This window comes from Xenopus laevis, chromosome 6S, assembly GCF_017654675.1.
Source record: "Xenopus laevis strain J_2021 chromosome 6S, Xenopus_laevis_v10.1, whole genome shotgun sequence".
Taxonomy (NCBI): Eukaryota; Metazoa; Chordata; class Amphibia; order Anura; family Pipidae; genus Xenopus; species Xenopus laevis.
The window spans coordinates 136098758-136113764 of record NC_054382.1 but is presented as its reverse complement, the minus strand read 5'-3'; the positions used below and the strand labels follow the sequence as shown (position 1 = coordinate 136113764).

Sequence of the window (15007 nt, the reverse complement as noted above, 5' to 3'; positions counted from 1 at the left end):
ATTTTCGGAAAGTACACATTCCCAGGAATCTAAATTGGGTATACATGTCCTTGTACTCCAAAGTACCAAGTCGCAAGTCTTTCCTAAATTTGGCGATAAAAGCAACGGTTTTTACATTTTTGAAAATCGCCTAAAAATATTGCAATTGGCCACATTTATCTCACCCAATTTCTTGCATACAATTGTAAAATAACATAAATATTTATGCCAAGGGACGACTGAACAGTTTGATGCCCAATATGCATAGATACACCAAGGCAGCTGGCATGTGCAGACCCCAAATAAAAATAGTGCATATGAGTTTTCTCCGCTGCCGATTCGCCTTCTGTGAACATAGACCATTGACTTCATATTATGTGCCTCAAGACCCTCCTTACAGCAAAGACCCCCCAAAACCATATGTTTTTGGAAAGTACACATTCTGACGAATCCAACAAAGATAAAGACGTCTTTCTACACCAAACTACCAAACTGCAAAGCTTTTCTAAACTTAGAGGTTTTTACAACATTTCTGAAAATTGCCTAAAAATGCTGCAGTTTGCCGCATTTTTCGCACACAATGTTTTACGTACAAAGAAAAATCACCCTAAATATGGACGTCAGAGGTCTGATGAATAGCTTGATGCCCAATATGCATAGATTTACCCAAGTATGTGGTGTGTACGGACCCCAAATGAAAAACATGCATATGAATTTTCACACTAGCCAACTAAGCTGCTGAAAACAGTACTCCAACTTTGCGTTATGTGTTGTAAGACCCCCAAACTGTAAAAAGCCCCCAGAACAGCATACATTTTTGGAAAGTACATATTCTGACGGATCAAACAAAGTAAAATCTATCATTCTATACCAAAGCACCAAACAGCAAAACTATACTAAAGATACATAAGGAAAAATAATGCAGGGATAAAATTGCAATAAAACCACAAAAATTGTGTAAATCAATGAAATAACAAAATTACTGATCCAACAGCATAATTAGTGGCCAAAATCGATTACCCAATAGTCATGCTGCCAAAACAAATGGTTTTTAGGGGTAAAAAAACACAAATTAGTAAAATGAAAAAGTAAAAAAAAAAAATCCCTCTTTGTGAGTTTTTTGTGTATACATGTGTATACACTTCTAAAAGTGGTGTGACAGTGTGTATATAAGTGTGAAATAAGTGCAAATAAGTGTACATAACTTTCCAAAAAAATTAAAAAAAAAAAAAAAAAAAATCTTTACTAAAATGACTGTGTAACTGTGTACAGATCTATACAATGTAGTGTAGTGTGTATGTAGTGTTTGTGTAGTGTGTAATTTAGCAAATAAAGGCCACTTACCATTGCTGGAGCAGGGGAGAGAGTCTAATCCTCTTTCAGCAGCGTGTGTGCTGAGTCACTGCAGTCAGGAAGTGCGTGGGCGTCGCCAGAGCAGCAGAGAGCAGAAGGAAGACGGAGGAGCTGGTAAGTTGCTTCTTTTTGCGATTTTAGGTCGATCCTGCAACAATCCTGTTGCAGGACCGACATGACAGCCCCCCAGCCTTGTTGCCCAGGGGGCTGTCAGCACTGCTAAGTCTCTGCAGAGGCGGCTAAAGCCGCTGATGCAGAGTACAGCATGTTAAACTGCAAGAACGTACAATGTACGTGCTTGGCAGTTAAAGCCCTTGCCTGCCAGAACGTACAGCGTACGTGCTTGGCAGGCAAAGGGTTAATGAAACTCAGGGATTCCACTCATGGATCAGTTACAGGATCGCTGACCCCCCTCCCACAGCCACTTCACAAACACATTAGAAGGGGAAACATGAGACTTTACACTTCAATATTAGAAAGTTGGGAGGAGGAGAAGGACTTGATCCCCCTTCAGAAAGCAAAGTAACTGGCCTTGTTTGTCATACCAGGTCTTCTGCTTTTGTCGAGCTATGGAGAGGTGTTGGTGGGCTATAACTGCCATTTGCTCTAGTTTCTCACTGAATTTTAGTACGTAACTTACAAAGGGGGTGTCAAAGTATTGGGGTCCCCCCTCGCAGACCATGTACCCTCTGCCCATACACTAATTCAAAGAAGTAGAAGCTTGTAGACTCTTGGGGACCTCCCTGTAGGCAAACAGCAAATGGGGTAGATAGCACTTCCAGTCCTTTTCACCTGACTCCACAAATGTTTTCAGCATATTCTTGAGGGTCCCATTGAACCTCTCGCATAACCCATTGGTTGGAGAAGATATGGTGAGGAGTGGATGGCTTTGACTCCACATCGCTGCCAAAGGCACTGCAGGATTTGAGACATGAACTGAGGGCCCTGATCTGATAGGATTTCACTAGGGAATCCCACCCTGAAGAATATGTGGATCAAGGCATCGGCGACAGCATCAATGTGATGGAGTGCCATTGCCTCTGGGTAGCGAGCAACTTAATCTACAAGCGTAAGGATATATTGTTTCCCTGTGTGGCTAGGTTTGGACAGTGGACCAACCAAGTCAATTGCAACTTCTGCTCTTTCCCTTAGGGCTGCTAGAGTGGGGTCAGCTCCTTGAGCATTCCTAAAATTGGGGCTAAAAGGTCAGTCACTATGTTGTCAGTGGTTACCTGTCCAGATGAGTTGGAGAGTGTCATCCCTGTAGGAATATCAATTGCTCCCATGGGAAGATTGGTCTGTGTAATGCTGCAGCAGATGTCACCTACACCAGTACTGTGGCTGGCAGTTGGACCATGACTCCCACAAGATGAAGGGTGGACCCATTACAAACATCTAGGGTGACCCTGGCCACAGGAATCTCCCTCTTAGTGCCACCTGCTAGACAGATACAGGCTGTATGTCCAGGAATGATGTCTGTAAGTAAGAGGATATGTGGCTCCACCAAGGTGATATAAGCCCCAGAGTCCAAGAAGCCTTCAGCAGGTTTGCCATTTATTGCCACTGGGATAATATGATTAGAACATTGTTGCTTATCCTTCCATTGAACCCCAGTATCACATATTCATTAGGGTTTGAGGTGTCAGTGAAGTGAAGGTCTGATGTACTTTGGGTGAACTCCCGAACAGTCTGTACTGATTGCTGCTGAGCTATGGAGGCTTCTTGTGCAAGAGCAGCTACTGGTCAAGGTGTAGGCATACCAGGAACATTGGGAGGATGTGGGCACTGTGCTTGAAGGTTTAAGTTGGATCCACAGCAAAAACAACTCCTAGTAGCAGTCGAGGGAAGGTGTGCAGGGAGCCAGGACATCCTAGGTATAATTTGGGGCATGCGTGGTCCACCCCTTCCTCTATCCCCACCCTGGGGTTCACCTGCTAAAAGCATAGGGTTAACTTATAGGTTCTGAGCCTAGGCTTGTCCCTCTAAGCATTTGTCAGCCAGTTTTGCTTCTAGGGTTTTGGGGAGTGATCCCAAACCCATCCCCTGTTATCTGGGGCACACTTCTCTAAAACCTGTTCAAGTAGGCATAGTTGACGTAGATCATCACAGTGTCGGATTGGCCACTGGGATATCAGGAAAAGTCACGGTGGGCCAAGGTGTCATTGGGCCCTCCTGCTGCTAGACATTTGGCCTATTTCATGGCCATTCCCTATTTTTATGAGAACAAAGTGGCCATATAGATGGAATAACAGATTATAGTATGTTAAGAAAAGAGAGTAGGAGAACAGAGGTGAGGAGAGAAAGAATTATAGTACTGAGAGTGGGCCCCTGCTCTAAGATTAATTGGTGGGCCCCTAGTGAAAGATTTTTGAGTGGGCCCCTGGTGTCCCAGTCCAACACTGGCTCCTCATGAGTTTGAACTTGGCTGGTGGTAACCCATTGATCAAAGGCTCTCCTCAGCCTTTTGCCAAAGAAGTTCCCAGTAGGTGTCTCCACCTACTTTGCTTAAGTTTTGGAAGGACTGGTGAGAAGTCTCTGAGGATATGGCATAGTTATTTCTCACCTCCTTATAGTTGGAACGTTGTATGTGAATTTCCCATTAGGTATCATAGGCCTTCCTTGTACGTTTGCCAACCAATATTTTGGTCTACTCAGTTTTGAAAACCGCATAGTCCTCACACATAGGGGCAAATTCACTAAGCGCCGAACGCTAGCGTTAATTCGGTAGCGTTTGGCATTTTCGTTACTGCGCAAATTCACTAACGAACGCTGGCGTAGTTTCGCTAGTGTTACTTCGCACCCTTACGCCAGGCGAATTTTCGCTAGCGACGTAACTATGCAAATTCACTAACTTGCGCAGTGTACTGAACGCTACCTTTTACGCTAGACTTCCTTCGCCACCTCAGACCTGGCGAAGCGCAATAGAGTAGATAGGGATTGTTTCAAAAAAAGTCAAATTTTTTTCTAAGTCCCAAAAAACGCTGGCGTGTTTTCTACATTATGGGTGATAGGCTGAAAAAGGTCGAAAAATTTTTTGGGGCTCCCTTCCTTCCCCCCTACATTTCCTGACTCATGGCAACTTACCTAGACAGTGGGCACATGTGTAGGGCAAAATAAAATTTTTATTTGATGATTTGAAGGTTTTCTTGGCATTTGTAGTGCTGATACGTGTTCCTCCATTGAAATTTGAATTTGGCGCCGTATGCAAATTAGCCTTCGCTAGCGTAACTTCGCTTTACATAGCGAATCAACGCTAGCGCAACTTCGCAACCTTACTCTACCCCTGAGCGCAACTTCGGATTTTAGTGAATTTGCAGAGTGCTGCCAAAACTACGCCTGGCGAAGTTGTGCCTGGCGCAACTTCGAATCTTAGTGAATTTGCCCCACAGTCTCAAAAGTTTTCAAATACCCATCAATGTTTTCTCTGCAGTCTTCAAAAGAGGGAAAAGAAGCATGGGTAAGTTTACATAACTGAGCTCCTGATGGGGAGAGGCCCCATGACCCTCTTTGGGAAATTCCTTTTTTTCCCCCATCTTTGTATTATTTGTTTTGTTCCCCACCCATTTTGGAAAAACTAAACAAGCAAAATAGGGATACAAAAGGGGAAAATTCACAATTTGTTTTATTAAATTTAGAAATAAATTTCCAGGTTATCATCGTATCTCTATATAAAGGGTTATTTTTGATACCAATTGATTGATCTGACCATTTCTTATGGAGCAAAGAAATATGTGTTTTAGAATCACTTACTAATTCCAATTTGGGTTTGGGAAACTTGTATTTACCTATTAACCACTCAATTACATGGAGATGGAAGATAGATTCAATTTGCAAAAATCCAGGAGAGAAAGACCTCCTAATGCTTTAGGGCTTCTCAATTTTTCAATAGAGATTTTTGGTTTATTTTCCTGCCTTATACAATTATTCAGAGCTTTATCAAGTTTTTTTTTTAATTCAAGAATAAAGCTATAAAAGAAAAAAAAAACGATCAATAAAATGATAGGGTTTACATAGGATACATTTTAGTATAACTCTGCTATCAGGACTAGACTATATAGGCTCTAAGATCTCATGGAACAACCAAGGATATTGTTGATTTTGTCTATTTCTATAGTATTCATGTTTTGAGAGAAAATCTTCCATTTGGAATTGAAGTTTAGGCAACTATGAGTATTGTCAAATCTATAACCAAAAGCTTCGTTGGTGTGAAGGGATTTTAATTCAAGTATCACCTCGCTCATGGTTGGTATAGATTTTTCTAAGATGTTTTTGAAGATGTTTCCTCTAGCTGATGCTAGAATTAGTTTTATATATCTTGAAATGTGTGAAGCATTACAGTCTTTAATTCTCCGTGCTATTGAAGTTAATTTTATTGAGTTGGTCATCCCTAAGAGGGCAGATTGCGAAGACAATGAAATCTGTGAATGTAAAATGGTCTTTAGATGGTTTTCAATATCTGTCCAGAAATTCTTAATGAAAACACATTCCCACAGTAGGTGAATTTGGGGCAGGAACATCACATTTAGGACAGGAGTTGAGAAATTTGGAATCCTTTGAATGGATATTAAATCCTTTGTATGCCAAACGGACTAATCTGAAATTTTGTTCTCTCCATATTTCAGATGAGATTAATTTGTCAAAATTATTTATAGCTAGGGATGCACCGAATCCAGGATTCGGTTCGGGATTCAGCATTTTTCAGCAGGATTCGAATTCAACCGAATCCTTCTGCCTGGCTGAACTGAATCCGAATTTGCATATGCAAATTAGGGTCGAGAGGGAAATTGCGTGACTTTTTGTCACAAAACAAGTAAGTAAAAAATGTTTTCCCCTTCCCACCCCTGATTTGCATATGCAAATTAGGATTCAGATTCCGTTCGGTATTCGGCCGAATCTTTCGCAAAGGATTCGGGGGTTCGGCCGAATTCATAATAGTGGATTCGGTGCATCCCTATCTATAGCATTAAACAGTCTCTATGGTAACTTCTTTTTGAATATATTTAGACCATCTTTTTGCTGTTGAATCCATTGGATGATATGTAGAATCAATATTATTCCATGGGTTTGATTGATTGATGTTAACCTCTATATTGTAATCAAAAAATGTATCAAAGAAAGAAGAGATATTAGAATTATAAGCATTTAAGGAATCCTTTGATTCAAGTCGGTTAAACCAGTGTGAGAGTTGAAGATAGAATAATTTCTCTTTGTCTTGAATAATATGAAATTTTTGTTTGAATTCATCCCATCCTAGAATTTTGCTGGTTAATGGAGATATGATGTCCTGTAAAAAATGTATTCCCTTCTTTTTCCAGGTAGTGTTCATCTGAGATTGCTCTGAACATGGGATATCTTTGCTGCAGTATATATTGAGTTATTTTTCAGTTCCACTGGATGCTTTTTGAATGGTTTTTGAAGTAGTAGTAAAATGTTTTCTCCAAAGACAGTTGTTGTTTCTAACAGTACATTTACAAATTTTCCTTTATGATTTATCCATTCTATTATATATCTTGTTATAGCTGATTATTTGAATGATCTGTAGTCGGGTAAACCCAATCCTCCGTATAATTTTGGGTATTTTAGTTTCTGAAGGGATATCTTTGGTATCTTTCCTCTCCCTTTTAAGTTCAGAGGAATGTTTATCCATTTTTTGCAAATATTGGTGATATTTTTGATCATTGGCGAAATGTTGAGAGAATATAATCTGTTTAAGTCAACTGGGATGTAGATGCCTAGATGTTTTATATAGGACTGTTTTTTTTTCAATACCTAATAGTTTTAGAACCTTGGTAGAGGTGTGACCATAAATCTCCATGAGTTAATTTTTTCTAATATTTATTTTAAAACCAGATATGGATTTGAACATTTGTAGTATAGAAAATATGTTTTCTAGGTTATCATTGGGGTCCTTTACAATGAGAAGCATGTTATCAGCAAACATCGTTAATTTTGATGTATCTTTGTTAAATTGTAATCCTGGCAGGGCAGCTGAGTTCTTAAGAAATCTAATAAGGGGTTCTAGAGATATGTTGAAGAATAAAGGTAAGAGCGGACATCCTTGTCTTGTACCTCTTCTCAGATGTATTGACATCTAGCTGGCAACAATTATGCGTGTCTTAATTTAATATTTGAATTAAATCAATGAATAGACCTTGAAACCCAAAAGTAGAAAGAGAGTCCATTAAATGTTTCCAACAGATATTATCCAAGGCCTTCTCTTCCCAATTCCAATCAAAGTAGTGGGTATTTTCTTAGATTTGACTAGTTGAATGATATTGATAATTGTTCTTATATTTCTAGTGCCTGATCTACCATTTATGAAACCACCCTGCTCTGGAGAAATCATTTTTGGGAGGCTTAGAGAAAGGCAGGTTTCCATTATTTTTGTTAAAATTTTCAGGTCCTGGTTTAGTAGAGCAATTGGTCTATATGACTAATTTTTTGAAAGATCCTTATCTTGTTTGTGAATTATTCTTGTCAAAGAATGCATACTAGAGGGTAGAGGTTTCTTTTGAGAAATTATTGTATTGAACAATTGAGCCAAAGTTTCAAAGATGAAATAACTGATCAAATTTCCTGTTCAGTGATTGGGGAATTTAGCTCCGAAAAATCATCTTGAGATATTTGAGGAAAGTTAATATTTTCCAATATGACTTTTCTTTTCTCAAAATTAGTTTCAGAACTGGAATATAATTGATCATAAAAATTTTTTGAATGCATCCACTATCTCTATTGGATTATGTGTTAGTTTCCCATTAGGTAGTTTAATATTAACCAGCTTCTGATTTGATCAATATTTTGTAAGGTTGGACATTAGTTTGTTTGCTTTGTTACCTAGGTTGAAATATTTAGATTTGAAATACCTTTGATGAATTGAATCCCTCATGTTTGATCAATTTTTTATCTCTTTAATAGATGTTTCTAGAGCTGTTCTTTTATTGTAATTAGGGTTTGTTTTAAATTTGTTCTTTACTTAACTTCAGTACTTGAGCATTTAGTTTTTTAGTAAATGAGATTTTGAATGCAGTTATTTCTCCTTGTATGTAGGGCATCCAAGATTCCCAAAGTAAGTGAGGGTTGTCTTTATGTTCATCATTGACCTTGAGGAAGGTATCCCATCGACTTTTGAGCATTGTGTGGAATTCTTGCTTATCAGCTAGAAATGAAGGGAAAACAGAAAATCTTAACATACTTACCGTGATTTTCATTTCCTGGACTGTAGCATGGCAGTGGGCCAATAAGGGGTTAATCCCCCGCCGGAAGGCGGCACAGGAAGTACAATAAAAGTCCATCCGGGTCCCCCCGCGCCCATCTCAACGACTGGAGACAATACCCCCTAATAGGGAGGGAAACCCCTGCCCACTGCCATGCTACAGTCCAGGAAATGAAAATCACGGTAAGTATGTTAAGATTTTCTGTTTTCCTGTCCTTTGCATGGCAGTGGGCCAATAAGGGGATGTAAAAAGCAGAACACATAGGGAGGGATTATTCAGGAACTTTTATTGCAGCAGCTGAGAGGACACTTAGCCCAAACCCAGCTAGGTTTTTTGAATAAACATCGAAACAGTAGTGTTTTGAGAAAGTATGTAAATTTTTCCAGGTAGCAGCTTTGCAGATCTCGTCAGCTGGAACTTGGGCATGGAAGGCCCAAGACGCCGCTATACCTCTGGTGGAGTGTGCTTTGACTGATGATGGCCCAGGTACTGTTTGAGAGGAATAGGCCATGAGAATGCATTCTTTAATCCATGCTGAGATTACTTTTTTGGAAGCTCCCATGCCTTGTCTAGGACCTCCGAAGAGAATAAGAAGATTTTCAGATTTCCTGAAACTTGACACCTTGTGTATATAGCGCTTTAGGCATCTCACCACATCGAGATTGTGGAGTCTATTCTCTTCTTCGTTCTTGGGATTCTCAAAAAAAGTAGGAAGCACTATGTCTTGGGACATGTGGAATTTTGTGGCAACCTTGGGAATGAAGTTTTCTCGAGTTCTTAGAGTAACTTTATCATGAAGGAACTGGATCTTAGTTGCATCAGATGAGAGAGCGTGTAGTTCTCCCACTCTTTTTGCTGAGGAAATGGCAAGTAGGAAGACCGTCTTCAACGTCAGGATTTTTAATGGTAAATCATCTAAAGGTTCAAAGGGTGCTTTGGTCAGTGCATCCAGTACTAGGGAGAGGTCCCAGGGAGGGACTGTGTCTTTAACTGGAGGATGGATTCTGATGAGGCCCTTGAAAAACTTTTTGATCAGAGGATATGAGGACCATTGAATGTCCGTATAAGCAGATATGGCAGAAATCTGACCTTTCAAGGTAGAAGCGCTGAGACTGGCCTCTAAACCTGACTGCAGGAATTCGATGATGGTGACCTCTGAGATGAGGAAAGACGATCCAAATTTCTCTAACCCCCAGCTGGAAAATTTCTCCCAGATTTTGTTATATTTGGAAGAGGTAGACATCTTTCTAGAAGAAATAAGAGTGTTGATTGCTCCCTCTGAGAGTCCTTCCTTTCTGAGTTTTATCCTTTCAATCTCCAAGCAGTCAGGGCCCAGTACCCTGGGTCTGGGTGCAGTAGGGATCCCTGGTGTAAAAGGTTCGGAGTTACAGGGAGTCTGAAGGGCTCCTCCTGAGACATCTGAAGTAAGAGGGGGAACCAGAGTCTTCTCGGCCACCAGGGAGCTATGAGGATGACTTGAGCTTTGTCCTCCTGAATTTTTTTGATGGTTTTTGCTAACATCGAGATTGGAGGGAAGATGTAAGCCAGTTGAAAGTTCCATTGGAATGAGAAAGCATCCCAAAAGGTCGCTCTGGGGTCCTTGTCCCACGAACAGAACACTAGATTCTTCTTGTTCTGAAAGGTAGCCATCAGGTCTATGGATGTGTGACCCCACTTTCGGCATATTAGGTCGTAAATCTGCTGGTTCAACTCCCACTCCCCGATAGCCGGAAATTTCCTGCTGAGGAGATCTGCTAAGGTGTTCGATGTCCCTGGTATGTAGGAGGCTTTGAGATGGTTCGCATTGTTTTGAGCCCATTCGAAAATAGTTGTGGTCAAGCACAACAGTTGTTTGGATCTGGTTCCTCCCTGGTTGTTTATATAACTCACTGTGGTTAGGTTGTCTGATTTGATCAGTATAGATTTTTTTCTGAGGTGTTTTTGGAAGTGTAGGATCGCTAGTAGCACCGCCTTCAGTTCCCTCCAATTGGAGGATTTTTTGCTTTCTATGGGTGTCCACTTCCCTTGAATTTGGAAGTGTTTGAAGTGTGCTCCCCACCCCGCTCTGCTTGCATCCGTGGTCAGTGTTTCCCAAGTAGGGGAGGCGATAGATACAGGAACTTGCAAGTTCTCTCTCCTGAGCCACCATGAGAGATGAGTGATCGTCGTCTGTGATAGGTGAATCAACTGGGAGTTTTCCAGGTGATTCCTGTTCCATTGGTTCAAGAATTCTATCTGGAGAGGTCTTGCTTGAATTTGTGCCCATTTCACCGCCTCTATGGTGGACATAAGTTTCCCCAGAATTTGTTGACATCTCTTGGCAGTCAAGGATGGATGACGAGACAGATAATCTGCTTGGTGTTGTATGTCTGAAATTCTTTCCTCTGTTAGACTTACTTGAAGTTTTTTGGAGTCTATGATAACTCCCAGAAATTGAATCTGTTGTGTTGGCTCCAACATGGACTTTTCCCAGTTGACGAGCCACCCCCATTTTTTCAGAGTATCTAGAACTATACTCAGGTGTTGTAGGAGGAGTTTTTTGGAAGGAGCTTTCACCAATATATCGTCTAGATATGCGAAAATCTGGATCCCCTTTAGCCTTAAGAAAGCCATCATGGGAGCAAGCACCTTGGTGAAAACTCTTGGGGCTGAAGCTAGTCCGAATGGGAGCGCTTGGTATTGAAAGTGCTTTCCCAGGATCAGGAACCGTAGGAATTGTTTGTGTGGTTCCCACACTGGAACATGCAGATAGGCATCTTGTATATCTATCTTGAGCATCCAGTCTCCATGGTTTATGAACTGGCATATAGACCTCAGTGTCTCCATTTTGAATTTTTTTGTTCTGAGGAATTTGTTCAGATGGCCTAAGTTCAGAATTACTCTGAAATCCCCATTCTTTTTTCTTCTTAAGAATAGGTGAGAATATATACCTCTGTAATGTTCTCTTTTGGGGACTTCTGTGATGATCTTTCTGTCTAGTAGGTCCCCAAGGATCATCTTTAGGGTAGAAACAGCTAGTGGGGATCGAGGCTTTTCTGAAGACACAAAGTAAAACGTCGGAAATTTTTGAAGATCCAGGGCATAACATTGCTTAGGGTTTTTACAACCCATTGATCGGATACGTGTTGAGCCCACACTGTCCTGAAATTCTGAAGTCTTCCTCCAAGGCAAGACAGAGGGGCTCGCGCACCCTCATGCCGATTTTTTGTCCTGTTTGAAGTCCCTTCTTCCAGGTGCCCCTTGTCCCTGGTTTCTTCTCCAGGGTTGCCTAGTAAAGGGCTTTCCCGGTCTATACTGTTTGGCCTCCTGCAGGGGATTTTTTCTAAAGGGCCTCTTGTCTCTTTTGTCCTGAGGAAGAAAAGCCGATTTTCCTGCAGAGGCTTTGGATATGATTTTGTCGAGTCTTTCACCAAACAGAAGTGACCCTTCAAATGGGAGGGAGCAAAGGTTATGTTTACTTTGCGGGTCAGCATGCCAGTGGCGCAGCCAGAGAGCTCTACGGGCCGCCACACTAAGGCCCATAGCTTTGGCCGAGAGTCTGACAAGATCCATGGATGCTTCCGTAGTGAATTCGTTTGCGGTTTTGACATCTTGGATCATTTCAATAAGCTTTTTTCTGTCTGTTCCCGCTTTGACAGCTTGTTCCAGTTCTTCTATCCAAATGTGGTTGGCTCTGGCCAGAGTGGTAATGGCTATGGAGGCTTGGTTGGACATTCCACATGTTAGATACGATTTTTTGAGTGTCATGTCTTGTCTTCTTTCCATCGCATCTTTTAGCGAGACTCCTTCGTCCACAGGCAAGGTAGTACGTCGAGCCACTCTAGTGATGGCCGCATCCACCTTAGGGGAGGCTTGCCAGAGTTTTGAGTCCTCTTCTTCGAATGGATACATCTTTTTAAGTCTTCTGGAGAAATTACGTTTTTTATCTGGCGTCTTCCATTCCTCTAAAATGGTTTCTTTAATGACTCTGTGTACCGGGAATTTTTCTCCTTTTTTGACCGCTGATCTGAACATTTTGTCATGTTTAGGAGTATCCTCAGTATTGTCAAGTTCCAGAGAAAATCTCATTGCTTTGATGAGTGGCTCTAGGTATTCAAGGTTGAAAGAACAGGTATCTTCAGACTGTTCTTCTTCTTCTTGATCGGTTAAAGATAGCTCCCCTTCAGAAACACTGGAGTAGTGCGTGTTCCTGTGAGGTCTGTCACTGACCTCAGTCATAGAGGAGGGCGCCTTGTGTCTTTCATCTAGATTGTGTAGTACTTTCTCAGTAACTACATTGACCATATCACTCATAGATTTTTTTATGGTAGTCTGCATCCAGTCTTTAATAGAGTGCAGTTGATCAGAGGAGGGCCCAGCCACTTCCTGCAGACACTTCTCACAGAGCCTTTTGCCTAGAATTGCTGCTTCTCCGCATGCAATACAATCAGTTCTGGGAGTCTTCCTTCTTTGAGATTCCTCTCTTAATGGGGGACTCCTGAAAAATAAGGTATTATAATTACTCACCGCTGCTTGTAGTTTGTATCAATCACGATGGAAAAAAACTCTCTTAGTGCCTTACCCCCTGGAGCCTGAGCGTCTGCAGCTCATAATTGACAGTCTGGAGGAAATAAATAACATTGTCAAGTAATTAAAAAGATATTCCAAAGAATAAGGCTCCAGCGTTTAAAACCTCCATGTAATTTACACCTGGGATCAATCGAGAATACAGGTGCACACAGATTCCTCAGTCTTGTCTTGCCAGAAATGAACACCAGCCAGTTCGTTTGAAATCATAAGAGGAACTAACCTGTGATGCGCTCGTCCTTTTAAACCGGCGCGAAAAGGCGCGTGCGTAAATTCGCAGCGTGAAAACGTAGGCGCCATTAGAGAGATGGGCGCTGGCGTCTTATCGCGCATGCGCTACCTCCGTTAAGGCAGCATTGCGGCTGATTGCGCCATCGGCAACAAAGGCCAGAAGCCCGCCGGCTTCCCCTGGAACACACACAAGGTAAGAACCTCGGTCCCAGGCGCTTCAGAGGGAGAGAGTAGCACCTCTGGTATGGGGGGTATCTTCGACAGGAAAATTGAGATGGGCGCGGGGGGACCCGGATGGACTTTTATTGTACTTCCTGTGCCGCCTTCCGGCGGGGGATTAACCCCTTATTGGCCCACTGCCATGCAAAGGACAGGAAATTCCTGATCTGAGTAGGTGAAGTTACCTATCTTTGTTTCATGAATGTGGTTCAATAGATTAGTGGAAGTAAATATGTAGCCTATTCTTGTCGCTGTACCATGAGAATGTGAATAGAAAGTAAATTCTCTTTCAGAAGGATTTAGTATTCACCAGGTATCATTTAAACTGGTTTGTTCAAGAAAATTAGTTAGCAATCTATATTTTTTCTGAGTATTATGAATTTGAGTGCTGCATTTGTCAAGAATGTGTATAGAAAACGGATCCGCACACACACACTGGTTAATGCAGTCGGAGAGTATCCCCTTTTATTCAGCCACCAAACATTCAACGTTTCAGGGGGGGGAACAAACATTCAACGTTTCAGGGGGGGGAACACCCACCCTTCATCAGGATACAATTCTTAGTGCAGTAACCCATTTAAACCCAACTTCCCACGCCTTCTTTTCCCATCATGCAACTTTCCCCCGTATTTAACCCTTATGTGGAATACAAGAAATGTAACCCTTATGTGTAATACAGAGAAACAATCAATTTTGAAAAAACAGGTTACAAAATAGTCATGTTCTATCTCAAAGTGTCCAAGTGCAATAATCATTATATATAAATTATATATATTTTGTAACCTGTTTTTTCAAAAAAAGTTTCTCTGTATTACTATGGGCTCACTCAATCTTTAATATTGGAATGTCATTTTGTATGTTTAGAGATTTGGGGAGCCATTGGGAGATAACTGTAGCTGAGACTCTTGTGTATATTGTTTTGATATTCCAATAAAACGTAAGTTATTTCTTCTAGACCTGTTTTCTAGGTCTTCGGTCTTGGTTTCTAACGCCTTAACTTTTTTTTGCAGAAATACCATTTTATTATTAATGGTTGAGGAATTATCTTCCAGTGAGGAGACTCTTTCCTCCATTTCCAGCATCATGTTATTTTGTGAGGTTAAGTTGTTCTGTAGGCTTATTTATGTCTAGTCTCAATGTGCTTACTGCCTTTTCAATAGTCTTTTCTAAAGTTTAATTAAGTTTGCTACTTCTGTAGCTATTTGTTTGTAGTTGAAATCATCGCGCCTGTTACTTTGTAACTGAATTGGTACTTGCGCGATATCTGTGTGACTCCCGTTTGCCATCTTGTTTTTTAATGCACAGTCTTTACGTCGCTTACTTTCAGGGCTTGCCTGATCCAAAGCTGTATTCCGCGATTTCCCCTTCATTCCAGGTGAGCCATCCGGCATTTTATCTTTTGTCAGTGGGTTATAGACTGATAATTCAGCTTTATTGAGGTTGTG

General features: G+C 41.2%; 1 protein-coding gene across 2 annotated transcripts; it reads right to left on the bottom strand.

Annotated features, from left to right (window-relative positions):
- Window positions 1-11671: 11671 nt before the first annotated feature.
- Window positions 11672-13715, bottom strand: LOC121395214 (lamina-associated polypeptide 2, isoforms alpha/zeta-like). Of its 2 annotated transcripts, XM_041568244.1 has the most exons (3): window positions 13234-13715; window positions 13108-13146; window positions 11672-13023 (listed from the first exon to the last, which is right to left on the bottom strand). In XM_041568244.1, exons 2-3 carry the CDS (start codon window positions 13134-13136, stop codon window positions 11739-11741), a joined length of 1314 nt encoding a protein of 437 aa, XP_041424178.1. In that variant the 5' UTR covers window positions 13137-13146; window positions 13234-13715; the 3' UTR covers window positions 11672-11738. The 2 variants fall into 2 exon arrangements, with proteins under 2 accessions (XP_041424178.1, XP_041424177.1); XM_041568243.1 differs by lacking the exon at window positions 13234-13715 and having other exon boundaries at window positions 13108-13226.
- Between the last annotated feature and the right edge of the window lie 1292 nt (window positions 13716-15007).

Coding starts and splice junctions, on each gene's coding strand:
- LOC121395214 (XM_041568243.1), bottom strand. CDS start 13,166: ATGTTATTTATTTCCTCCAGACTGTCAATTATGAGCTGCAGACGCTCA. Junction 13,024..13,107: donor AGACGCTCAGGCTCCAGGGG/GTAAGGCACTAA, acceptor CTTATTTTTCAG/GAGTCCCCCATTAAGAGAGG.